General features: G+C 42.3%; 2 protein-coding genes across 3 annotated transcripts; both read right to left on the bottom strand.

Annotated features, from left to right (window-relative positions):
- Positions 1–1,204: 1,204 nt before the first annotated feature.
- Positions 1,205–4,368, bottom strand: hlx1 (H2.0-like homeo box 1). Of its 2 annotated transcripts, XM_083789828.1 has the most exons (4): positions 3,719–4,368; positions 2,786–2,965; positions 2,409–2,593; positions 1,205–2,192 (listed from the first exon to the last, which is right to left on the bottom strand). In XM_083789828.1, the coding sequence occupies exons 1-4, from the start codon at positions 4,191–4,193 to the stop codon at positions 1,758–1,760; spliced, it is 1,275 nt and encodes a 424-aa protein (XP_083645954.1). In that variant the 5' UTR covers positions 4,194–4,368; the 3' UTR covers positions 1,205–1,757. The 2 variants fall into 2 exon arrangements, with proteins under 2 accessions (XP_083645954.1, XP_083645955.1); XM_083789829.1 differs by lacking the exon at positions 2,786–2,965.
- A 10,696-nt stretch (positions 4,369–15,064) lies between these two features.
- On the bottom strand, positions 15,065–25,052 carry slc35f6 (solute carrier family 35 member F6). The gene is made up of 6 exons (XM_083790119.1): positions 24,904–25,052; positions 21,452–21,524; positions 20,956–21,127; positions 20,487–20,705; positions 19,574–19,684; positions 15,065–17,626 (listed from the first exon to the last, which is right to left on the bottom strand). Exons 1-6 carry the CDS (start codon positions 24,978–24,980, stop codon positions 17,151–17,153), a joined length of 1,128 nt encoding a protein of 375 aa, XP_083646245.1. The 5' UTR covers positions 24,981–25,052; the 3' UTR covers positions 15,065–17,150.
- Positions 25,053–25,471: the final 419 nt, after the last annotated feature.

Raw genomic sequence — 25,471 nt, 5'->3', positions numbered from 1 at the left:
AACCAATCAATCAATCACTTTCATTATTTGTCCTCTGGGGGGTTACAATATATGGGGGGGGGGTGTTGTTAATGAAGTGTTAAGATATAGGCCTTAGCTATATATGTAAAGTGTATGCCTATATGTTTTAAACATTTATGATGAAATAAAAGCCATTTAGCAGTAGACAGTCAGACAGACAGACAGAACAGAGCGCATGCACGCAGCCTAAATGTGAGTCCATTGGATGAAGGAAGCAGCAGCACGAGACGTCCATACATGGAGCACGACAGCACGTTGTTCTCTGTGTCTGGATATATTCATATACAATAATATACTTATTCGTGTCCTTGCTGATATCTGGAGCCACGTAATGTATACAAACTATAAATCCCACTTCTCCCCCATGCGCTCCATTATAGGCCTAATACCATTCTAATGAGAAAGGCGGTGAACTCTATGTGCTTATGGAAAGAAAGCTGTATTATTGTCATTTATCAAAGGCTTATGGTTCCCTAACGATATAGCCAACTTCGTCATGCAGCCGCGGGTTGCGAAATAACCTATAGGCGAATTTTGTTAAATTAGGCCTATACTGCTGTGAACTTGAAAATGTCCCCAAAGCACATTAGACCACACAGCCAAATTGGGAATTCAAGTTGCACTGTTGCACATCGGCGGTTCATGCATGCATTTGGAACGTAGGCCTATTATCACGTGTCAATTTCACTATATATGATGGTTACATTTGTATACACGCTGAGTTATCATTTGGTTGCAAACTAGATCCAAATGAGTTAAACTAATATAGGCCTATACTCGGATTTATTTAGCCGTGAACCTTTACAGCTATATATGATTAAATGCATGCGGCTGCAGCTCTCCGTCAATTCTGTATTCCTTTATGGATTATTTATTTATGTCATTTATGCACGTAAATTAATGCATTGGTTTGCGCAGTTTTAATTTTTCTACATTTGAGACTATATGGGCCACTATATGCACATGCGGCCCGCCTATTCATAATCATTCTTAATAGCCTATTAGTAAGCCTACATCTAAATCTGAAATGTAATTTCCAAAACGTTGATAGAAGAAGTCTAAGAAGTTATATACCAAAATCAAATCCAGCTAAACCGGATTAACAAACTAAATATAGGCCTATATGTTTTATGGGCTAATAGTAATAATAATAATAAACCATTTGAGTTAAGCTGTGATCCAATTTCCAAAGTAAGAAACATTTTATTTACAATATTTTCAGTGCAAATTATTATTAACAAAATAATGTACAACTCTCAATCCAGACAAAATAATACATGAACACTGCGTGATGTTCTGAGATCTCACAACGTGGCACAAAGTGGTTCATAGCCTAATAAACTCCACAAACCGCATATTTCCATTTTCCTGGGGAAACATTGATCATGCACATATAAAAGCTCTTGTCTTGCGACAAGAAAGGAGTGATTTGCTATATAGGCCAAATTGATCGATCAGAACGAACGAGGCCTTCATCAGGCTCAGTCACTCTGAACTCCCCGCATGCATGGGCGCGTTGGTTTTTCAACGCAGTGTCCACTTTTTCCAACCAAGATAATACAATATAATTAACTATTGTTCTTGAGCTTAAAAGAGACACTGGCTTCAGTTATAATTAACAGTCAATATAGTCCGATTGGAGACCGTTTAACAGTCAATTAACAACAGTTATAACAGTCAATATAGTCCGATCAGAGACCTTTCACCAGTCAATTAACAGCTCTAATTAGCAGTCATTAGATGACTATCTGTGGTGATGATGATGATGACGGGGCCATCAGCAGCACCGTCGTGTCTGTAACATCCTCCGTGTTACTCACAGCGGGGGGCGGGGCAGTGCCGGTCATGATGACGCTGGTCTTGTTGTGGTGGTCCACGCAGATGTCCACGTCGCTTATTTTGTCCTCCGTGGCCGCGTCGTCGAACTCATCGGACTCGCTGCAGGCGTCGCTCTCGCACTCCTCCGACTCGCCCGGTTCTTTCATGGGGTCTGATGGGTCTTCGAGCGGTCCGGTCGGAGACTTGTTGTTATTGTTGTTATTGTTGTTATTGTTGTTGTTGTTGTTGCTACTGCTGCTGTCCTCTGGCTGGTCCTTCTCCTTGTCTTTCTGGGCCTGCGCCTCCTTGGAGTGTCTCCATTTCATGCGTCGGTTCTGGAACCAAACTTTGACCTGCAAAAAGAACGCACAAACTTAAACCACAACAAAAAAAAACACTTTCAGTTATTAGGCTATAGCCTACGTTTGAGACCGAATACAAATAGATTTTTATTGTGCGTCCTACTTTATTGAAAACCAATTCGAATCCAATTCAAAGACACAAAAAATAGGCTATATGCAATGGCAATAACGCAATAATTATGATCAACAGGGGTCTCCAGTCCATACCTGCGCGTCCGTGAGACCGAGCATCGCCGCCAGCTGCTTCCTGTCCGGCTTGGTGACGTACTTCTGGATCTCGAACCTCTTCTCCAGGCCCTTCCGCTGCAGGTTGGAGAACACCGCCCTGGACCACGACCTCTTCCGCTTGTACGTCTGCGGCATGGTGTCTTTGGTGAGGACGGCATATGGACCTGCGCGTAAAGAGAGCAGGAGGAGGGGTGCGGTGTGAATGCAATTCAAAAGGTGTAATCCGAGGAGCGGCTTTTTAACGGCCAGAGTAACGGTCATTTACAACTGCAGGTGTCAGCCGCTAAACGAGCAGACAGAGAAACAGAGAGAGAGAGCCCTGCATTCAGTCCTATATATACGGTGTGAGAGACTACCTGGGAAGGTGTCCTGAAACGGATGCGGGCCTGTGTGCCTGCCGTGGGCTAGTGAACTCATCATGGCCGACGCCGCGTCACTCATCCCGGCGTCTATGGACGAGAAGTACTGGCTCATTGGTGGCTGAACGCTCAGGTGCATCCCTGACTGACGGTTCGAGCTAACAATGGATGTGAGATCTGTGTAACAACAGGGGCGAGAGACATGTGGGCTAAGTCAGTGGAAAGCTTTTGGCACACAAGGCAAGCCTAATGTATTATTAAAGGCAGCTCCTATAGTGCGACGGTGATGCTTGCCGACAAGAACAAGCAAAACAACCTATATTTGTTATTGCCTTATATGTTCTTCTATACTATACGCGAATCATATTCTCTAAAGTGGGCTATTGGGAACTTAATTTTCACGTTTTGATGCATTTATTAAACGCCTATAAACCTAGCCTGAAGAATCTATAGAATGCCAGGGTCAACTTTCATGTTGCTGCGTGTGGTTATGGATACAGGCACAAGAAAGAAACACGCCAAAATATGATGCTTTGCAATATAGTGCGTGGATTGCAGTCTGGGGGTCCCAGGGGTCATTAAGGGGTCATTAAGGGGCCCCCAGCCAAATGAGAAGTATAGGCCTAGCCTACATTCAATATTTAAATTCACTTTGAATAATTACAATGCGAAAATAATTATGGTTATATTCTTATTCCAATATCAATATATGAACCTATTTTTCATTATGCCATTAAGACAATTTCATTTAAAACCAAAACATACTGTCTCACTGCGTCTCTCGGACATGCAGGATCATATGAAACGCCTAAATAAAGTCAATTTGGGGCTCTGTGTAAGCACACATCTCATTCTCTGTTGCGTCGCATGGCCGGTGTCAGCAGCAGCAGCAGCAGCAGCAGCAGCTGTAAACTTGCACAAAACGCTCACCTCTCAAAGACGACGTTTCTTTGGCTTTGGGGTCAAAGTCTGTCGATAAAATCCGATCAATTCCGAATTTGAGGTCTTTGCTCGACGTGAGCGGGGGCGCTTGCTGCTGAGAGTTGTTAAAAGTCCTGGTTATGTGTAGTCCGTGTCTGTGGTGGTGTGCATGGTGGTGGTGGTGGTGGTACGGAGCCCTCGCCCCGAACACCGACGGCTCCGCGGCGACCGGGGACGGGCGCAGCGGGGAGCCGCCGTTGGGGTGCGCCCCCTGGACGCGGTGGTGTCCCATGTGCGCCGCGACGAGCGCCGCCGCCGAGGAGCCCGGCGCGTTCTCCGCGTCCCCGCCGGCCTGCTGTTGCAAGATGTCCGCGATGCAAAACGACGGCTTCTTCATCGTGTCCACGGCGAAGCCGCCCGCGCAGTACGCCGACCAGAGGCTGAAGTTGGACGCGTAAAACGGGTTCAGTCCGGCTGTGTACATCCTCGAGTCCCGCGCTACGTGTGGTGGTCGCCTCGCAGTTTTTCAGCAACAAAACCACGGTGGTAATAATATGGCGACAGAACGCGTCATGTATGGTCGAAAAATGCAGGGTCTTTAATTGCGAATTGAGACTATAACAGACGAGCCGTCCTGTACAGTGGAAGTGCCAAAAGCGTTCTCCTCAACTCTGAAAACTTTTAGCCTAGTAGTTAGTTGGACTCTGAAGTTTCCGTCTCTGGCCACGGATTGGTCGCTTCCTTAGCCAATGGATGTTTTTGTATTTGCTCACATCACACAGATGTCACTGAGCGTGACACGTTTGATCCCCGGACGATTGATAGATCTCTTTAATAGTTTAGCGCGCGCACACACACACACACACACACACACACACACACACACACACACACACACACACACACACACACACACACACACACACACACACACACACACACACGCACGCACGCACGCACGCACGCACGCACAAACACACACACACACACACACACACACACACGCACGCACGCACGCACGCACGCACGCACGCACGCACGCACGCACAAACACGCACGCACGCACGCACGCACGCACGCACGCACAAACACACACACACACACACACACACACACACACACACACACACACACACACACACACACACACACACACACACACACACACACGGTGACACACCACCACCACCATGCATTATTACCATCATCAGTCCCCACTTACATTCTGCACGGCCTTTTACGACCATTAATAATACTGTAACCGTAATTGAGCATGTTACTTTAACTCTGATAGGCATATCAATGCAAAATAGAACGCGAAAATAGAGACCATATAGTCTATACTTTTACAGTTACAGATGGATAAATTAACATTTCACTGCGTCAGACAGCTAGTATACATTATCATATATTCCAATCTATTTATTCAAAATGACAGATAGTCTGTTGTCCTCATCGTAGAGTCTATAGTGTTACATTATACTATTCATCATGGTATAGCCTGCCCTACAGGTGTCTTTAATAATGAATTAATAATATCAAACCCAATCCACGAGATCAATTTATATTTGAATGTTCGATTGTAAAATATAGCATTAAAAAACATTGAACCACCCACCCAATATAGATTAGAATATAGAATGGATTACAGCTTGAATTGAAATACCACTATAAGTCCAATAGGCCACAATAAAATGAGTGCGGGAGTCAGTAGTTTCTATTAGCTTCAGGCCATCCTGTTTTTGATGGGCCGTGATTCGTGTTAAATGAGCGGATATGCCTGCTAGATTTGTCCCGAAATAGAAGCCGTTTTAGTATTTTAGGATACAGCAGAAATCCTTATTTCTTCCGGAGCAGAGGGGGGAAACTTCATAATGACTGTTAGAACTTCCCTTGTTCAATATTTGTGCTACTTTATCTCGAGCTGCAAGTTGCACGGTGACGCAAATCCGTCCCTGTGCTCATAATAAACAAAGGAAATCTATTCCCCTTCAAAACCAAAACACAATTAACTTCAGAGGCGAATGGCGATATACTTCATCCGTAGGCCCCTCGAGTTTCACACGTTATATGATCCAACTATAACGATAGATTTTAACCTTTAGAAAGTTTAAAATTAAATAACTATATGTATTGGCCGCCGGCGCCCGCCGTTATTATTACTATACTTTAATAGTCAATAGCCTGTATATACATTTTGTCTCGATTAGGCCAATGTACTCGAATTTGCAGCATATAGGCCAGTATAGGCTTTACTGCATGGATATCATATTTCGCATGATAACTTTCATATTTACAATAAGCAATTAAGATATTTAAGACCCAAGTTCAGCGCCGTGTCTGCTTGCGTCCGTGCGTGTATACGCGCGTGCGATTATTATTGTCCTCGACGACGATGGTCCTTTTTGTCCCAAACAATGGCCTGTGAAGCCCTGTGTTCATTAGTGTTGATTCATATAGCAGCCGGAAGGGTCTATGACCCTGACTAGCCTCCCCATCGCACTGTTTTCGAGTGACACTTTTCCGGGTTAAAATTAGAAAGGAGATATAACGTTTGCCCTCGATCATGCAGTCAAAACAATCCAGGGAAGAGGATGCAGGCCGCGCAATAGGGGGGAGGGGTGGGCTTCAGTTATTTCAGGTGCATGATGAGCTTTTAGTGGGAAGAACTTTAGCCACTTAACCACTATCGTTGCTGTCGGGCAGAAACCTCTTATCTCCATATGCTAACTAGTTGTGGGGTTTTTTTATTCGTAAATTAACGCCATATAGGCCTACTTGATCCTATACGTCACACAAAAGCACTATAGCAGATACACAAGCTTATATTCGAGCTTGCCTTGTAGAGCCGTTTTGGACATAGGTTTCCACTTGTCAGAGAGGAGGATAGCCTATATGACTTGTATGACAAAATAGCAACAGAAGAAAAATAAATAGCAGATCTATAAGCGGACAATGCATGACACAATGTATTGAATATTTATTTAACTGTGCTGAATCACTACAGCCTATATGACTTGCATGTCTGTATAGCTTTCTGTGAGTATGAACGTATTATATAAAAGCAACCTTTACCATAACAGATTTATAATAAGCCTACACATGTTGTGTGGAAACATATAGGGGGGAAATAAATCTTAAATACATTTTGTTTGCAAGTTTGCCGCAATATTGATAGTTTTATTTGCTACATTAAAAGGCACTAATGGTTTGCGCAGTTGAAGGAAGTAAGTGCCTGAAATAAATTATTCTGAACATAGCCTATAGCGGGCCTGCATCTGAACAGTTCAGTGAACACAAACAGGATTTAATGCGGTGATTATTAAAGCATTCCGTTTAAGACTCCACGCAGTTCCTTGAGGACACAAAAGGTCCTGAGACCATAATCTGTGACATGTTATACACTGGAATATGGCCGGTAAATCGATCACATCAGAAAATAGCTTTATATGGTATTAATGTAACTGTTAAAACTACATTTGACAATGGTCACAAATCACAATATAGTCTGTGATTGGTTTACTTTGGATATCTATTATATAACACAGGAGGGCGGAGGCTCAAATCATTCAAACTCAATGTAACGTGTTGCATGGGCCCAAATAGACCCATGATCTTTACAGTCTTTACCATATAAAGATAATCTTTACCGTTAACAATGAACACGGAGCATCACTTTATGTATAGAACATTTCTCAACACAATTCCCCATCTTGTAAAAGGCCTAATAGTTTCTTATGATTGAAAAAAAAAAGTTCAATCAAGATTTAAACCAGAAATAAATGTTGCAGCCATTTTCCCGTTGGGAATTTAACATGCAGCGCAAGAATTCTTTACACGTTCAAGATTTGTTCCTTAAATGTTCAAAATTAGCAGCTGCGCGAGGTTGAATAGCCAACCCATATATGGATAATGGTTCAAATGATTTGTGTATGCATTAACACGTTTTGCTGGAATCCCCCTCCCCCAAGGACCCCACTTTAAGAACCAATAAAAATGTACACGTTCAGGTTTTATATGAACACTAATGATTTGCATAATAATAAAATGTTTGCATATTAGCTATAGTCCAACTTTGTTTATGAGATCAGTAACACATTGTGGTTCGGTTTGGTGCTGACGCTAATCAGAGCTCAAACAAGACGTGTTGAAAACGAAATGTCAAACTGTGCATGAGTCACATAAACAGTGCACACAGTGTACTGTTGGTTATTAAAGTGAAAACAAAGCAGAAGCACTATACACGCAGAGTACTTGCTGTACACAATGCACCATGCATGCTCTATTGTTAGTCGGAGCCTGATTGCTTGCTGTGTATTTTGCAGGAAGTCTTATGCAGTGTTGGACAGTATAAAGTATATAGCAGCTACTTGAGTATATTCTTAGTACATTTGGGGAGTTTATTATTAATAATAATAATAAAATATTTTGTAAATATTAATTTCCAATATTGTAACTATTTTGACTAATTTCTAAAGAAAGGGACTCTTTGGAACTGCAACTTGAATGAACGACTTTTTAGCACATTTCAATAGCCCATGAAAATAGCAGATCTACAAGCTTAATTTGTTTTAATATTTTCACTCAAATCATTTCTAATTTTATTTATATTTATATTTTGGGGGAAATGTTCTACATTTCAACACAAAGGAAAATGCACCTCGTAATTTGTAGCCTACTTTTGAATACTTGAGTATTTTACGTGAGTATTTACACTGCACACAGTAGGCTACTGTATACATTGGACCCGCAGCTCTTATTGTGTGAGAGCCTGATTACTTGCCTATGTGTATTTTGCAGGAAGTCTTATCAGGTCTGGGGAGCGCTTGAATGAACGCCTCTCCCTGGAAGCTTCTTGGATCAAGAAGTCGGACAGAATTAAATGATTTCCATTATTAAACCGAGAATTATTGCTCCCCTCTGTCGAACAGCAAGAGCGAGGCCGGACCGAAGCCAAGATTACTATTTCTGGCAATGTTTGCCTCGGGAAGGAACTTTCACAGATTTAACGGGACCTGGGCCATTGTACACAACCCTTCTGTTATGGCCCTGTGCCATCTGCACAGCACTGAGGGACACAGCGAACTGAGAGAGAGCGAGAGTGTGTGTGTGTGTGTGTGAGAGAGAGAGACCAAGTCCACAGTCACACCACAACAACATTATCCAATTGATGTGAGTGACCCACAAATACCTCCACGTTATGTAAAATTAACCATTCTTTCTCACACACACACACACACACACACACACACACACACACACACACACACACACACACACACACACACACACACACACACACACACACACACACACACACACACACACACACACACACACACACACACACACACACACACACACACACACACGATTATGAAAACTTTGTGTTAACTACTTTTCTGTGTTAACTATATTTTGTTGATCTATTATGTTTTGGGCATGATAACAACATGCATGGGTCTAATCAACCAGATCTCACCATATAGGGTTGGCGCACTGCAAAATTGCATATGACACTAGATACCCCACAAGCACAATCCGTATAGCCTACTTTATTTCCTCCCCGTTCACTTCTGTACGTTGCTATATTATCCTCTGCGATGTTATCAACATTGCACCATTGCACATTATCTGTAGCCTATACATTTCTTGTGCAGGGTGAACTTGCAAACTGAACATAGAATACCGGTGTATATAAGGCATATCAGAATCGCGCGTGCAGGCCGCATTCACCGTTCAAGCAGCTCCCCCCAGTGACGAATTATAGGCAAATTATTTATTGATTTAGCCTAGGGCCCTATGCCTATAAGAACAACAATAGAACGGTTTAAGCACGACGTTGCAATGAACAAAATAGATGTTGTTCAATGAGCAAAAACCCTATACGACGATGGTCGACTGACTGCCGTCTCAACTGCATAATAATTTTCTCTCCTCCGTTTACATCGGGCAACGTTGATGTGGAGATGTCTGCTGCCATATACGGCCGGCGGAGACACAGACCATCGCGGATTCAGGAAACATAACATCTTAAATATCACCATCCCTTGCTGATCATGGGAAAATATGGATTTTTCCTCTCTCCCCTCTTCTCTTCTGTCCGTCTATCACCATCCAGAGAACCATTCAGGCATCCGTCAGGCTCCGTCCCATGCACTTAATCTTAGTTATTACTCGGGTGGTTCATGGTTGTCTAGCAAAACAATCTTCTTCTGAGTGATTTGTTGGACGTGTCGGAGGAGCCTCCGCCCTGCTGCAGATGACTGTAAATCTGTCTCGTCACTATAGTATTTCAATAATGTGCTGATTTTAAGGGCGTCAATGGTTTTGCTTAAACCACTTGTTATAATACAGGCTCTCAAACATTTGCATGTCAAGGACTCCCATCTGAAAATATGTCGTGCCAGCCAGGGACCCCATACAAAGTTTCAAAAATATTCAAAATTGTTCAACGATGATTATTATTTGATTTGTAGACCAATGACCACTGAAGGACTCCTGTCACGAAGTGTAGCCTATACAGACTACAGAGGGGATCGACGCGACACTATAGGGCCACTTTATATTCGCCAGGCTAAAGTCAAATAGCTAAAATAAAAATATATAGCTGCATAAATTAATCCCATAGTCCTTTCCCTTTTGTGGTCATAGTATTTTGGAGTTGGGTGCTCTCGGGGGGCGGGGTGGGGGTCCTGCAGTCCATGCATAAAGACATTAAAGTGGTCATTAAATGGGCATTAGAGTGGTTGTAGACTAATCATACTCACCTCGGCCTCCACTCCCATTTAAACACTCATGGGGACGCCTTTAATGGAAGCTTTTAAATATGACAGCGTCTCTCAGAGAGAGAGAGAGAGAGAGAGAGAGAGAGAGAGAGAGAGAGAGAGAGAGAGAGAGAGAGAGAGAGAGAGAGAGAGAGAGAGAGAGAGAGAGAGAGAGAGCTGTGTTTACATTGAAACCACCCCTGCACAGATTAAAGTGTGCGGTGAAGAGCCAGTGTGTGCATCAATGTACACAGGCTTAAATCACACTGGGTCGCTGCAGAGCTAAATAGGAGGACGAGACTAATGGAAACACAGGAGGTCATAATAACAAACCATTAGGCCTACTGGTTCTTCTCCAGCATGCTGCCATCATGACTATGGAGGGGGAAAAAACTATAAATGAAAAAATGCATACATAAATAGATATGCAAAGAATTATAAAATATAGTTGCAAGCAGTGATAAGACAGGGCCAAGCCATAAAAGTATAAAGCAATAAAGAAAAAAAGCTATGCAATATGCACAATAAGCCATAGAAACACTGAACACTGAACTTGAGACAAAGAAGACCATGCACGCAATTAACAAATGAGCTGATTACTTTATTGTTACGCTGATTGGCTGAAGGGGTTAATATAATGCTTTACTACCGCAGACCCGCAGCCAACCATCCACAATACTGTTACCGTATATGCTGTTCAGAAGTATGTTTTGGGTAATTTGAAGGTCAACGTCAACTCCGACGTTTTCGGGCTGGACCTAAAATGTAGCCTATGCTAAATTAGTAGGGCCGGGCCGGGGTCTCTATGATAATAATAACAATAGTAATAATTCTGTTTTGTCTGTGTATTTATTATAACGATGGTGCTGACTGGCGTTTCCCTTTTACTCTGTGATAGAGTTTTCAAATTCTACCCAAACCTGACCCTACGTTGGGCTTTAAATGTATACCATTAGTCAGGCCGGGTTGGACCAGCTAGGGCTCAGTTATAGGTCCGGGTCACAGTCACACACAGTACTTTATTTTTGTTAAAGATATATTTTTGGGCTTTTTCTGCCTTTATTGGATAGTGTAGAGGAAATGGGGGGAGAGAGATGGGGGTGACACACGGCAAAGGTCGTCGGGATCGCTCGTCAGGCTGGCTTAGCAGCCTATGATGCCCGGACCACTATACACTAGCCGCCCAGGCTAAAGGTTAAAGGAGAAATCCAGACCAAAATACATGTAGCCATCCATCTTCAACCGCTTATCCATAGTCGGGTCTCAGGGGCAACAGCTCCACCAAAAAGCTCAAGACTTCATTCTGGGGGATCCCAAGGCGTTTCCGGCATTGGTGATATAAACCCTCGGGACTCCTTCGAGCGGGACGTGCGTCGAGGACCTCGCTATAGGGAGACGCTTGAGAGGCATCCTAACCAGGTTATACTGAAACTCCTTCACCTGCAGGGGTAATGTTTCAATCCCTACTTGAACTGCACAATCCATCGGTTTTCTGCTGAGAACCATGGGCTCAGTATTGGAGATGCTGATCCTCATGCAAGCGTACAGTCGACGGCGAACCGGTCCAGTGAGAGCTGAAGGAATACCACATGTAGGCCTATACCATGAATCAGCTAATCCTGTCCCAACATACATGTTGGCCTTGAATTGTTTCATAGATCCCCCTGTTCTTCATTTTTCCCACCACTCCCACAGTAAAATGCAGTTAGAATGGAGCTAGTTGTCTTATAGTAGGCAGTGGGCACCTCACATATTAGAAGGACAATATCAGTCAACAGAAACAACGACAAGTGTTTTCGATGAATCGATCATGATTCAAATTGAGTTTTAAGTTACAATGGGTTTTTAATTGTATAGGAAGCGGAGCAGGGCAGCAAAAATTAAAATGAAAATCACATATCTAAATATTAAATAATGAATCGAGCAAAAAACTGTCCGGGGTGTTCACATAAACCTGAGTAGTCGATAAAATGACCAAAAGTTTTTTTTTTAAGTGAAATATCCCTTTAATCATAAAAGTAATTACCAAACTGATTCCACTATATTTTACAGGCCCAATTCATTCACAAATTGTAAAAGACAAAATATGATACAAATATGAACATGAACACCCCTCCTCCTCTACAACGCTTGGCACCTTCCCAAATCAACTGGTAATCCACCAGCACTGCAGAGGAGAGACAGCTAGGGGACAAATAATGTAACTTCCCCAGTGTCAATAAATAAACATTTAAAACCCTTTTAGTCCTCGTTTGTTGTTACTGTCATATGTACACACAACACAAGTGGACTGTCACTGTCACAAAATGAGCAGACAATATTACCAGAAAGCCATAAAGAGCTGCACTGAATGACAATAAACAGGTACATTCTGATTTCTGAGTGAACAAATGTAACCAAATTGACCTGTCATTAGTAGGCCTACAACGCAATTAGTAGCCGCAATATGCAACACTATTATTTGTGCAGAAAAGTCTTATCTGATCGTATCACCAACATTGCAGCTGTACGGAAAGCTTGAATTATCCTCTATCAGCAATGTTTTTGTTTAAGAAAAATCCACCATAATAGACATGTTATGACTTATGAGCTACTTTCTGTCAAGAAATTCTGTGCAGGTGTGTAAGAATAACTGTGTTTGCGGTTGGAATTCAGTACAGAGGCCTTTGGCCTGATGGTGTATTTAGTCAACACATACAAAGCACAACACCTGACATACAGCCCAAACCTCAGTACACTGGCAGTCTTTTATGCTCAGCTGAACTGATTGAATCTGGACTGTACCATTCTACAGGGATGTTTGAACAAACAATAAAATACATACATATTTATAAATAAATTATGTTAGGCCATACAAATATAAGTCTGTAAACTATACATAAGTTATATCATAGCCCAATTCCTTCACACAACATAAATAAGCAATCCCAAAAGCTCACCTTAACCCCCCTCTGCTGCTCTGCTATGCACTTCTCAAACAGTGCATGTATCACCCACAACATTGCACCTGCAGCCCATCATTGATTGATTACTCTCCTGGAACTCATTGGCAATATCAGCTAAACCGGAAACAACAATGAATTCAACAATAAAATCATGACAAAATACACTGTTCAAGCTACTGAAGTGCCAATATGCTGTGCAATTAAATCAATCATGGTTACAAATACATGTGCAAAATAAGTGACTTGAGGACCTTTCTGTTACAAGGTGATTATATTATTTTTCTAAATGTTGGAGTAACCGATATTAATAGGCTGGCTATATAAAATAAAGGACCCCCAACATATGTAGCCACAAGATTTGTGTTATTTGTTCCACATTTCCTCAGGTCAAGATTGTATAGTTTACTATTTGCCATAAAATAATTTTGAGAACCTCCGCCAATATAAACCGTTTCATATTTTAAAAATGTATTAACTTACTAAACTCCGTTGTAGCCCAAGAGATCTGTTAATGCATTAGTCTACACTCTACAGGCCAACGTTTGCAGATTATTAACGTTGCCAATGTTTAGAGCAACATTTCAGCACTGAGCTAAAGCAGAACATGACTGTTTGGACCAATTAATCAATTAAACGCTGTATTAACACAGGTGGAATTAATGAGCATGGGAACTGCGATTCGTCTTCTGCAGAGAACAAGAGGCACAAAGCCCAAACATGGGCCTTGATCATGCTTGTAGGCCCTATGTCAAATCCATTTTAAAACTTATAAAGGTTGTAGCCTAGCCCTAGCCTACTGTAGGTCTGTTAATGAATGTGAAGTAGGCCTATTCTGTGGATATTAAACAGACCTTCATATATAAAGTTCATATCACAAGTAAAAGAGTAGGCCTATAGCCTACTTGGCAACATAGCCTCGAGCCGGCAATTTAACTGTTTGAAATGTTTCATTTAAATAGCTTAACATTTTGGCCTATCAAATTCAAGTTCCACCAGATGTATCATGTATTCATTTCATACGCCTATGTGTAGCCTAATAGACCTTATTTTGAAATCGTCCCAATCGCAGTTATTAATGCCTGCCATTTTACTGCCAAAATATTCTTTAACACATTACTCCCTTAGAGTATAAATATAAGGTTACTCCTAGCTACCAAGTGTCCAGTTGCTTCATGTGGAAAGGTTATCCTTTCAGTTACTACACATCCATAATGTGGGTCATGGTCAGATTCTAGTGAAACAGTGACATCTAGTGGGGGTTACTAAGTAAGGCTTTGAGTGTCTGGAACGTAGTACACACAAGTTAAATAAAATCATACATAGGCCTGGCTACTGTATAATGTATTGCATGCGCCATAGCCTAATTGATGCATAGGCTACATCACCAATTAAACAGAATACTTGAATAGTTACATTAATCCTGAAGCTAATGGCAACCATAGCCATAGTGTTAATTGCTAAAAGATAACTTTAAGGCATTTATTTTGTGAACATGTGTAAGTTTGTGCTATTTTCGATTATTGTGGCAGGCAAAAGCAGAAACAAATACATTCATGGCCGATCTGTTTGTTCTAGATGATGAAAAACACTGTGACAGACAGTTTGGATTCTTTAAGAAATGTATTTCTATAAAATCTCTTCAGAACATGAATCATTACATCCAATGCATCCATTCAAACGCAGCTCGATCATGGCACACAGCAGTCAGCATTGTCTACTGCAGCGGTTCCCAACCTTCTCTGGAGAAGTGTATACGGCCCACCCTTTTTACCACTTTAGTGTGTGTTCTTCAGAGCGTGTTAATTTTAACGATCAGTCAATCGATTGTGTTCTGGGCTGGTTTGGATCAATGGATAACATAGTATGTTTTCTGTTTTGCAAATGATTTATCTTCACGGACCACCAGAGGGCCCCAAACCACTGGTTGAGAATCGCTGCTCTATCTATGGTATAAGGCTTACATAGTTTATATTCCCTTGCACAACAGTGTCACTTGGCGAAAAGAAGTGTTGTCCAAAGTTAACTTGAACTTGAAAATCACTGTTCAAGTTAACTTGAACTAATCGCTTCTTGTTGGCAAACGACACTGATGGAGTAGAAATGAAAAGTCGAGAGGTCAGCATAACAAACACGAAATTCCAATCACAGTAGATTTCCCTTTTGTCTTGCAGTCATTTCTAAGTTACCTAATAGTGCATGGTAATTACAGTGGTACCAGCAAAAGCCTGTGAAATATGTTCAAATTACTAGCTGTTGCTTTAACCACCCCCAAGATTCAGGGAAATGTTCAGAGTTTTGGAAAGGTTTAAATAGTTGACATATGAGCTTGTACTGTAGATCTCCTATTTGAAAATGTTCACTTGCCAGGGTTGAAGTGATACATACATAATACATGGCTTATTGTGTTATACATACGTGCATATACTGTATTAACCAACAATTGTCAGTGAGTCTAGAGGAAAATGTATACAAATGATATTTTTGTATGTACAGAATGTAGCTTTGATAATTGTCTTTAACCAAATAGAAACAAAACCGCAGTTCTTTGAGATGTACAGCATCGAACAATTTTGCAAAAGAATACAATTAGCAACATTTAAAAATGACTAAAACCAGACAATAAGATATACAAATTATTATACCATTTGACCAGGTCACATTAGATATTAAAATCAAGTACGTGAGATGATATGTTTTTGTTCTTTTTACATATATTTTCCTTTTTGGCAGTCATTTTTAATAAAACTCTCTATTCTGTTGTCTATGGTGAGCAGGAAATATCATCAGCAAACAGCCCCAAGATCCTAAAATCTGGATGGCTTATACTGCAGATAAAAGGATTGTTCTATGAATTCAATTAAGCCTCCCCATTAGTCAGTTCTTAACAACGGTAAAAACATTGCACTCTCCCAGTGTCAGTTTATCGTGAACAAAACCATTCCAAAGAGATCCTGTCACCTGTGGTCATCTGTGACATTTAACCACTTCAACCCCAGCATCTGCATTGTGGTGAAAGCCTCCGCAGGAAATAGCAGATCGACTTGTCGATCGGGTATTGTCAGTGAAAGCTTGAATTAATTCCCACAATAACACTCCGCTCAATCGGTTTAAGTGGTTAAAGGACAATAGAATTCCACGACGCTGTCGCATGTAGTAGAATAGATTAGAACCATTTGAACACTCTCAGAGTGAGTTAAATGAGGGTCCCAGAGATAAAAAATAACATTATTGAGTCGAATGGGGGTCTCATCTGTGGCTTAATGCAGTGCTTCCACATATTGTTCCTTAGAGCCCGCCTTCTTAAATCTGACAAAAGCTGGACCCCCCCCCCCCCCCCCACAAACAAACAAAAACATGCACGCACGCACACACACACACACACACACACACACACACACACACTCACTACTTCTCATACAATTAATTGCGAAAATAACTGATCTACACGCTCACAACTTGGTGAGTTATTAGATCAGCTATTTTTGCGATATTTAAAATATTTTCGACTACTGCATACAATAGAATTTGACTGCCCAACATAGGGCATTCCACGTTCAAAGTGGATGAAAGGAAGTTGTGATCTTTGTGCAACATGTTTAAAACAGACAAGGAAGGCCCCAGCCCCAATAAGGGCACGGACCCCAGGCTGTGAATTACTGGCCTAACGCCCATCAAACTGTGGAGTCCCCTTGGTAAAAATAAAAAAAAGGTTTTGAGAACCAACAACGGTTAGCTCTGGCCGTCGGCCTGCACCCGGCCCTCGTCCAGCAGTCTGTCGCGCTCCGCCACGTTGCCGTCCTCCTCCCGGAACGCCGGAAAGCAGCGGGCCAGCAGGGGGCGGTGCAGTCCATTGTAGAGCGCCGTGCCCGTCAGCAGAACCACGAAGCCCAGCACCTGCAGGCCGTGGAACGTCTCCCAGCCCAGCGCCAGGCTCACCGCCCAGATGACCAGCGTGCGCAGCGAGTCCAGCACCATGCGCGTGGTGGCGCTCATCTCCTTGGTGACGCTGAGGCCGGCGAAGTTGAAGAAGGCGATGCTCACAGTGTTGCCCAGCAGCGCCAGCAGGATGAGCGGCTTGTGGCCGATCTGGCAGAAGGCGTCCAGCGCGTCCTCCAGCACCTGCCGTGGGTTGGTTCCGAAGCCGCCGGCCGGGATGAAGTACATGGGGATGAGGAGCAGCGACAGGATGAAGAAGCCGAAGAAACCTGGGAGAGGACGCAGGGAAGAGCATTATATTTGGATTAACTTTGCAATGTAGGCATTTTGCAGACGCTCTTATCCAGAGAAACTTAAGCATGCTCGAAAAGAAATCCATCCAAAGTCAGAACTTTCTTCTCAACAAGAAGTTCCTTGTTGATAAGACACGGTAACTCTCATACTCATTTTACTGCCAAACAAACTGAGGTGATTCTCCTGCTCCCTCCCCTGCTCAGTAATCTGATGGAATTAATCACAGCTGTGTTGTTTTTCTTTGCTGGAGCAAGTTTGTGTACATCTAGCATGGATATTGTAATTCATGGATTTGGATATTTGTCAGGGAGGAAGGATGTTCTCTTATTTGACAGTTTGTGTTCATGCATGCCTGCATGGTCACTAGAGGGGGACACATTCTTTGTATTAATTCCTCCGAATGCTTTTACTGCTGGTCTGCCTGGTCTGAATGAATGAACGAACAAATTAATGAATCATGATTATGTCTTTAGCGACCAGTGTGGGAGAGTTGGCATGAGCTTGTTTGGAGAGTAAACACATCCAGGTGTGCTGAGGTGACCACCGTTTATGCTTAGTAACATCAATCAAAGTATTTAGGGCAGGGGTGAACAATGTTTTCAGGCACATGATCACTTAGCCCTTTTCCAAGGCTGGCATATTCACCACAGTGCATTACGTCGTATTATAGGCCGCTAATTAGAATAATACCCTATTATATACAGATTTGTATTGAAGGGACAGCCCCTTGAGATGCAGCATCTCATTTACAAGAGGGACCCATAAAAAACAAAATACAGAAAAGCATACTGTACACAAATACACAAAACATGCAGTACACAGATACAAACAGATATACAAATACATACATATATGCTACCCTATCCGCTCACCAACGAGGCTGCTTTCTAAAAGACAAACGTAATATTGAAAGAAGATAACAAGCACAATACTGTGGGGTCTTCTACTTGAACTTTGCACATCTGAGTTTTGGCTGTCTGGCTGGTTGTAATGTAGGCATCTCTGAAGAAATGTAGCTCATCCTACTTCTCTAAGCCACTAACAGCATGAGCTAAGTCTGAACCAAAAATATCAGATCTAGTTCTGATATTTTATTTGTCGTAGAAGTGGGAATGGATGCGTACCAAGTATAGACCTGTCTGTCCCAGCCTTACTCATCTGTCTCAGCCTAACTCATCTGCCTTAGGTCACAACCTAAGAGCGCATAGCCGGAAGTGTTGGGCCGGAACATCCGTCAGATGTATACAATCTTTATTTTTTACCAACACTTGTTTCATACACAGAGAATGTAGACAGATTTGTAAAGCGTCAAATTAATTTCCTTGAGGGGTACTTTGCCAAAATCCATTCCAGCAATGCACTCTACAGTGTAGGTCTTGCCCAGCACGCTGGGCAAGAAGGACAAAGAAGGATTTAAGTGGATAAGGTTAGTATTTTAAAGAAATACTCCGGTCCTGGGTCCGGTCCGGGCACCTAGGACCGGAGTATTAAAGAAATACTCCGGTCCTAGGTCCGGTCGGGGCACCTAGGCTAGCCTGACAGCGTGTTGTGGGTTCGAGTCCAGATCCTGACGACCTTTGCTGCCCCCCCCATCTCTCTCTCAATTCCCTGTCACACTACTGTCTACCTATCAACAAAGGCATAAAAAAGCCCCCGAAAGTATCAAAACAAATGTTCTTTATTATGGGTTTCCACTTTCCAGCATAGAAATAAAAAAAGGCCTCGTGCTTTTGTGTGACCCTGACTGTAGTATGAACATGATCTAGGCGTTAATTTACGAAGAAAAAGAAACACAAAGTTAGAAGATGGAAATAAGAGGTTTCTACACGACAGTGACGATATGATCTTTGCCTGCAGTTTGAACAAAATATGAACGCAGCCTAGATGTGAACGCAGGGGATGTTTTGTTTGTTTTGCTGTACCTTCACTTCCCACGGCCCTTAGCGGATGGATGTCATGTTTGCCGACAAACTTCTCCTCCAGGACCATCTGCACAGCCACTATAACCTGAGCCATGATGATCAGAAGGTCTCCTACAGGGGGTGACAGAAACACGGCAGTTGAACATGATGGAAACAACAACAAATAGCAATGCAGTGCCAGAACTTCAGCCCATGTCCAGTGCAGGTTGCACTGGTCTGTGCTGTTTAAAGCAGGCAGCTATGGCTCAACGGGCAGATGGAAGCCGTTTACATATGGTACTTCTACTGTAAATGAAAATGGAGACGAATTTGTGAATATCGTGATTGAATCACCATGTTACGGCATACCATTTAACCTTGTCCAACAAGGGATTGGCTTGTCTGTAGGTTTAAACTCTCAATAAGATATCCTATCAATCAATTTTCCATCCTACCAAGGATGTCCTACTCTCTACACATCACTAAAGAAACCTGAGATGGAACAGCGGGCACAGAAATAACATTTAACATTTTTTTAAAGAATCTTTAAACGTTTTATACACCTATCTGGTACAAAATATTTTCAGGTGGGGGCCAAATACATATTCAATGTGGGTGTCCAATGGACGTGAAGATGTCTATCTATCATCAATCAATCTAGCATCACAATCATTTTAACCACTGTATCCATTTCTATGTTTGACAAAGTTCTTTTGGAAAACTTTTGAAAATGTAACACAAATCCTTTTCAGATCACGGTCCGCGGCCAAATATATATCAATTTGGGCTTCATAGGCAGGTTTTTGTTTGAGAACCAATAGACCAATAGAGATCTGTGTGGAATGACAGTCACAGTATCCAATATGGCTTTCCCACACGTGAACCCACAACGCACACACACACACACACACACACACACACACTGCCTAGTTACCGGTGATGACGTCGCTGAGTTTGTGCGTGTCGTCGTCGGTGTGGCCGCTGAAGAAGTCAGCCACGCCCACCAGCACCAGGCCCAGCGTGGTGCAGAGGATGCCGAGCCACTGGCTGGGCTGCAGGCGGCGACCCAGGAAGGCCACGGACAGCAGGCCGGTGAAGATGACCACCGCCCCGCGCAGCATCTGGAAGCTGGAGGCGCTCGTCATGTTGAGGGCTAGCATGGAGAGAACGCATGGATTCAGACAAAACACAAGCTCGACCACTGAAAGAATGCATGCGTATGGCCACGTCCTATTAATTTGTCCCACACTATACCGCTGTTTCCTAAACAATTGACACGATATGTAAAATGACAATGTTTTAGAAATCACAGATTGTGAGCCTTAATGCTTTTATGTCTTATGGAATATGCTTTTAAACATATTGTCAGAGAGAGAGAGAGAGAGGCGGCATAATTCACTTACCAACATACATGAGGGAGGTTCCAGTCATGTCACACAGCGCAGGGGGAAGGAAGAGGAGGATGTTGAAGCTCTGGCCAGGGTTCATCTTGGGCTCTGGGGAGCGTCTGTCATGGCACAGCAGGAGGTAGAACACCGCCAGACAGCTGAACTCGCCCATGAACATGCCCACCGCCTGCCAGCAGGGGTGCCACAGTTAATTGAAAGAAATGTATACATATACACAAACACACATATATACAGCGTCACACAAAATAATCTAAAGTAGCAGATGTTCGGAATGTGGCGTGAAGCGATGTGTTTTGAGGCTTCCACCCAACAGAGACGATATCTAATTTGTTTATGAACAATAATCGATTTACATACAATAATCAACGTTTTGATGTTATTACATCACACCTGAGCTGCTACATTAAAGAAAAGGTTTCAACTGTCAGAGCTGCTCCGGTGCTTTCTTCTATAATATTGGTTCTCAGTGGTGGTGCTGATGTTACCTTACCTGTACAAACGGGTGAGTGAATAAATGCTCCTTTTCGCCGTTGCAACCCTCAGCGCTGAACATGTCGGCCCATCTATCAGACGAATAAGAATACATCGTTTGGATAAGAGCATGTCATAATACAGTAGCTAACCTTAGTGTGGACAGTTTTGAAGTCTGGTTGAAGTCGGGCCAGAGGTGTGAACACTAAGATGTTACATCATTTTAAAATGTTGGCATCGCTGCTTTCATGACCGTAATTTTAATTTGGGAATGTTATTGCTTTTGTACATTGCTTGTGTAGATTAGAGCTTCATGCCTTCATGTCCTTTTTGTAAATTGATTGTTTTCTACTTTCTATAATATTCGTATAGAAAGGCCTAACCACCAGGGACTGGGGTCGTTCTATTTCTTCTGTGTAGTACAGAATTAAATTCAGGGGTGCCTTTGATGAAAACGTTATTTACAGGGGTTTACACCATGATTTACCTCCTATGGTAGAAGAATATACAGTCAGCGGTACTGTAGCACAGGTTAATCAATGTCTGCTACAGTACATAATACATATCTATTGACTTTTATAGGCAGACCGGTTGGAGGGGGGAAAAGCATGACTGGCATGTGAGTCTTCTGTCTGAGTCACCCGACAAGTCAAGAAAAAAAGTGACGACACAGCACTTTGACACTTTCCTGACACATTCAGCAATACTCTAGACTAGGCCTTTTCAAATGTATCTACGTCAAAGCAGTCTCTGGAACACAGGATATTTATTCCACTTCCTGAAAAGTAGTTTGGACATACAAGGTTTCCACCCGACAAGTGACAGTAATATTGTTGATTTTACCAAGTTTTACTGAGGTTACATTTAGGAATAAGGTTATAGGTAGACATAGTTTTACTGAGGCTACGTTTAGGAATAAGGTTAGGTTTAGGCATAGTTTTACCGAGGCTACGTTTAGGAATAAGGTTAGGTTTAGGCATAGTTTTACTGAGGCTACGTTTAGGAATAAGGTTAGGTTTAGGCATAGTTTTACTGAGGCTACGTTTAGGAATAAGGTTAGGTTTAGGCATAGTTTTACTGAGGCTACGTTTAGGAATAAGGTTAGGTTTAGGCATAGTTTTACTGAGGCTACGTTTAGCAATAAGGTTAGGTTTAGGCATAGAACACTGCACTGCTCTAAATGTCATACATACGCGAGAAATAGATTATCGAAACAAAATGTTAGAATAGTCAATACTTGTTGTTATTATTGTATCGTAATTATTTCAAGTGAATTGAATGTAAGTGGATGGGGGTGTGTGTGGGGATGACCCCTGTGGAGGTCTCCATGGGTGGGGGGGTGACCCCTGTGGAGGTCTCCATGGGTGGGGGGGGTGACCCCTGTGGAGGTCTCCAGACAGAGCCCACTTTGAAAACCACTGCTCTACAGACCAGATTGGAGAGTTTGGTCGATTGATCCAAATAATCTAGGTCTTAAGTTCATCTGTGTTGTTTTTGTTATGTTGTTGGATCAGACAAAGCTGTCGGGCAGAAAAACCTTGTTTCCCCATATTTCAACTTTTTGTTTATGTTTGATCGTAAATGAATGACCTACTTCATCACACTACAGTGTCACACAAAAGTACTAAACAGCCAATCCAAAAGCTCACAAGGCGTTGCAAACTTATTATATAGCCTACTGCAGGTCTCTGATTTTTCTGTGGGTTTTATACATATTGAACCAATGAAGAGTATAATGCGAGCTTATGACTAAATAATAACTACATTGGATCCATTGGAACTAGAGATGTCCCGATACTGTATCGGTATCGGAAAAGTATCGGTATCGGCCCTTATTTGTCAGATCGGGTCATATCGGTATATCGGCCAATACGCCAGTCTAACCACCGAGGATAAGGGTTTGACACTATGGCACACAACACGAGATCACAACACTGGTATCAGTATTCAGTATCAGTATCGGCTAATGCAGAAATTGTGGTATCTATCGGGATCGGATCAGGAACGAAAGAAATCTCTAATTGGAACACAGGTTATTTATTCCATTTCCTGAAAAGTAGTTTGGACATACAAGGTTTCCACCCGACAAGATAGTAATATTGTTGATTTTACCAAGTTCCAACTCACACATTATGCTGTGCGTTGTAACTTGGTACAATCAATTTGCAAGGTCAGACACACACACACACACACACACACACACACACACACAATGAAACCGAAAGGCATGGCCAGTGAGGCTATGTCGTAACAGAGCCGGCTTGAAACCTCTCCTCAAAGTAGTGAGTGAAACGGTCGGTTTCAGGTGACTACTGGTTTTAGTTTTCTTTTTCAAAGTGAAAGTCAGTGAAACGTTACCTGTGTTTTCGCTACCACTGTATATTATAGTACTGTCTGTGCAAGCACCACAACACCACACATTCTACTAGCAAAACCCTCCAAAAAAGTGTATTAGGCCTTTCTTCTTAAAATAAATCTATTGCACCATACTACAGTGTTCTGTACTATACAGAAAAAATGCATACTAAAGCAGAGACTCAAGCAGAAGCGCAACCAGACCCAGACCCATGCATTCAGCATGGTGGTGATGACTCAACATGGAGAACTATAGTCTATATCACAGCTTATTACAGAAGTAAGCGTGACTGCCAGAGTTTTTGCTGACATATACATTGCTCTACCTCTCCCTATACCTCTCACTGGCATGTCATAACCCAAATTTAAGTTACACGAGGACATCCCTCTCTCTCTCTCACACGCACACACACACACACACACACACACACACACACACACACACACACACACACACACACACACACACACACACACACACACTACAGCATAGGATTTGGTTTGGACCCGAAATGAACCCTGAATTGGTCTTCTAATCTAGATTTATTTTTGACAAACCATTGTACAGTTATTAGACTATGGTCCATTATTTAAAGCTATTTTAATCGGTATGGTTTAGTTTAATACATCGTAAATACATTTAGTACACCGTAATCGTAATCCTGATAAACATGAATTGATTTAAATCGTGAAATAACAGATAAGTAGCCTACTAAATTGAACACACGACACGACGATTGGGTACAAGCGCTTTGATTTTTAGTTCCGATTTTAGCACATTCTTTGTCTTTGTCTCAGCAGATTGGAGGATGTTGATGCATGAGGACAATCTCATTGTTATCCATTAGCTAAACGTGCTAACCAGGGAACCCGGTCTCGATGCTGAACTCTTAAACTACACTTTATAAAAGCAACCTGTAAAAGCTGATTTCACGTGAATAATAGCATGGCTATAGTAGTATCCTACATACATAGTGCTATCTCTAAGAAGCCTGCATACAATGACAGAGTTGTGAATGTTTAGTGGATGGAATACTAACACACTGTACCGTAATAACCTCGTAATAACACTAACTTTAATAACTGGTATGTTTTACCAATGGACGGGAGACTTACTTCGCAGACAAGGTGTTGAGGGAGCCCGTTGTGAGCATAAGCAAGGCCAGGCCCAGCTGGTACCTGGTCCAGGCCATGGTGTTGTTGTTGTGCTGGAGAGGTTCTGTGAACTGTAGTGTACTTTACTGCGCTGCTTGTTTTTTACCTTAGTACACACACGCATGCACTACAGACCACGTGACATGCTGCTGGAGTCAGCTGACCGCTGCCATGGAGACAGACAATTTAGAGCGCTGTGATTGGTTAATATAGCCTTCCGCTGACCATAACCGGCACGCCCAGTAGACCAGACAGCCACCTAGAAGCCAAATTCCAATACCCAATATCTCGGCCACTCGCTCACTCACACTCGCTCACTCCAGCATGGCAAATGACGGTGAAATTGGTGACCTGCCAAATATGTGACCATCTTGTTCACACAACTATTACATGGAAGTCTTTAAATACATGGCCTAAATACAGTTAGGTTGAACTCTGCTAATGAACAAACTGCAACAATTGACATTAGGACACATTTACATTATGTGATTGTCTACACGGTTGTCACATATTTCAGCAGGTCACCAAT

This window comes from Protomyctophum parallelum (assembly GCF_964188405.1).
Source record: "Protomyctophum parallelum genome assembly, chromosome: 19".
Taxonomy (NCBI): Eukaryota; Metazoa; Chordata; class Actinopteri; order Myctophiformes; family Myctophidae; genus Protomyctophum; species Protomyctophum parallelum.
Note: the sequence above shows the minus strand (reverse complement) of the source record. Positions and strands in the feature narration are given on the sequence as shown.

Coding starts and splice junctions, on each gene's coding strand:
- slc35f6 (XM_083790119.1), bottom strand. CDS start 24,980: ATGGCCTGGACCAGGTACCAGCTGGGCCTGGCCTTGCTTATGCTCACA. Junction 21,525..24,903: donor CTCAACACCTTGTCTGCGAA/GTAAGTCTCCCG, acceptor TTCGTCTGATAG/ATGGGCCGACATGTTCAGCG. Junction 21,128..21,451: donor TCACTCACCCGTTTGTACAG/GTAAGGTAACAT, acceptor CCCTGCTGGCAG/GCGGTGGGCATGTTCATGGG.
- hlx1 (XM_083789828.1), bottom strand. CDS start 4,193: ATGTACACAGCCGGACTGAACCCGTTTTACGCGTCCAACTTCAGCCTC. Junction 2,966..3,718: donor AGAAACGTCGTCTTTGAGAG/GTGAGCGTTTTG, acceptor GTTGTTACACAG/ATCTCACATCCATTGTTAGC. Junction 2,193..2,408: donor TCGGTCTCACGGACGCGCAG/GTATGGACTGGA, acceptor TTCTTTTTGCAG/GTCAAAGTTTGGTTCCAGAA.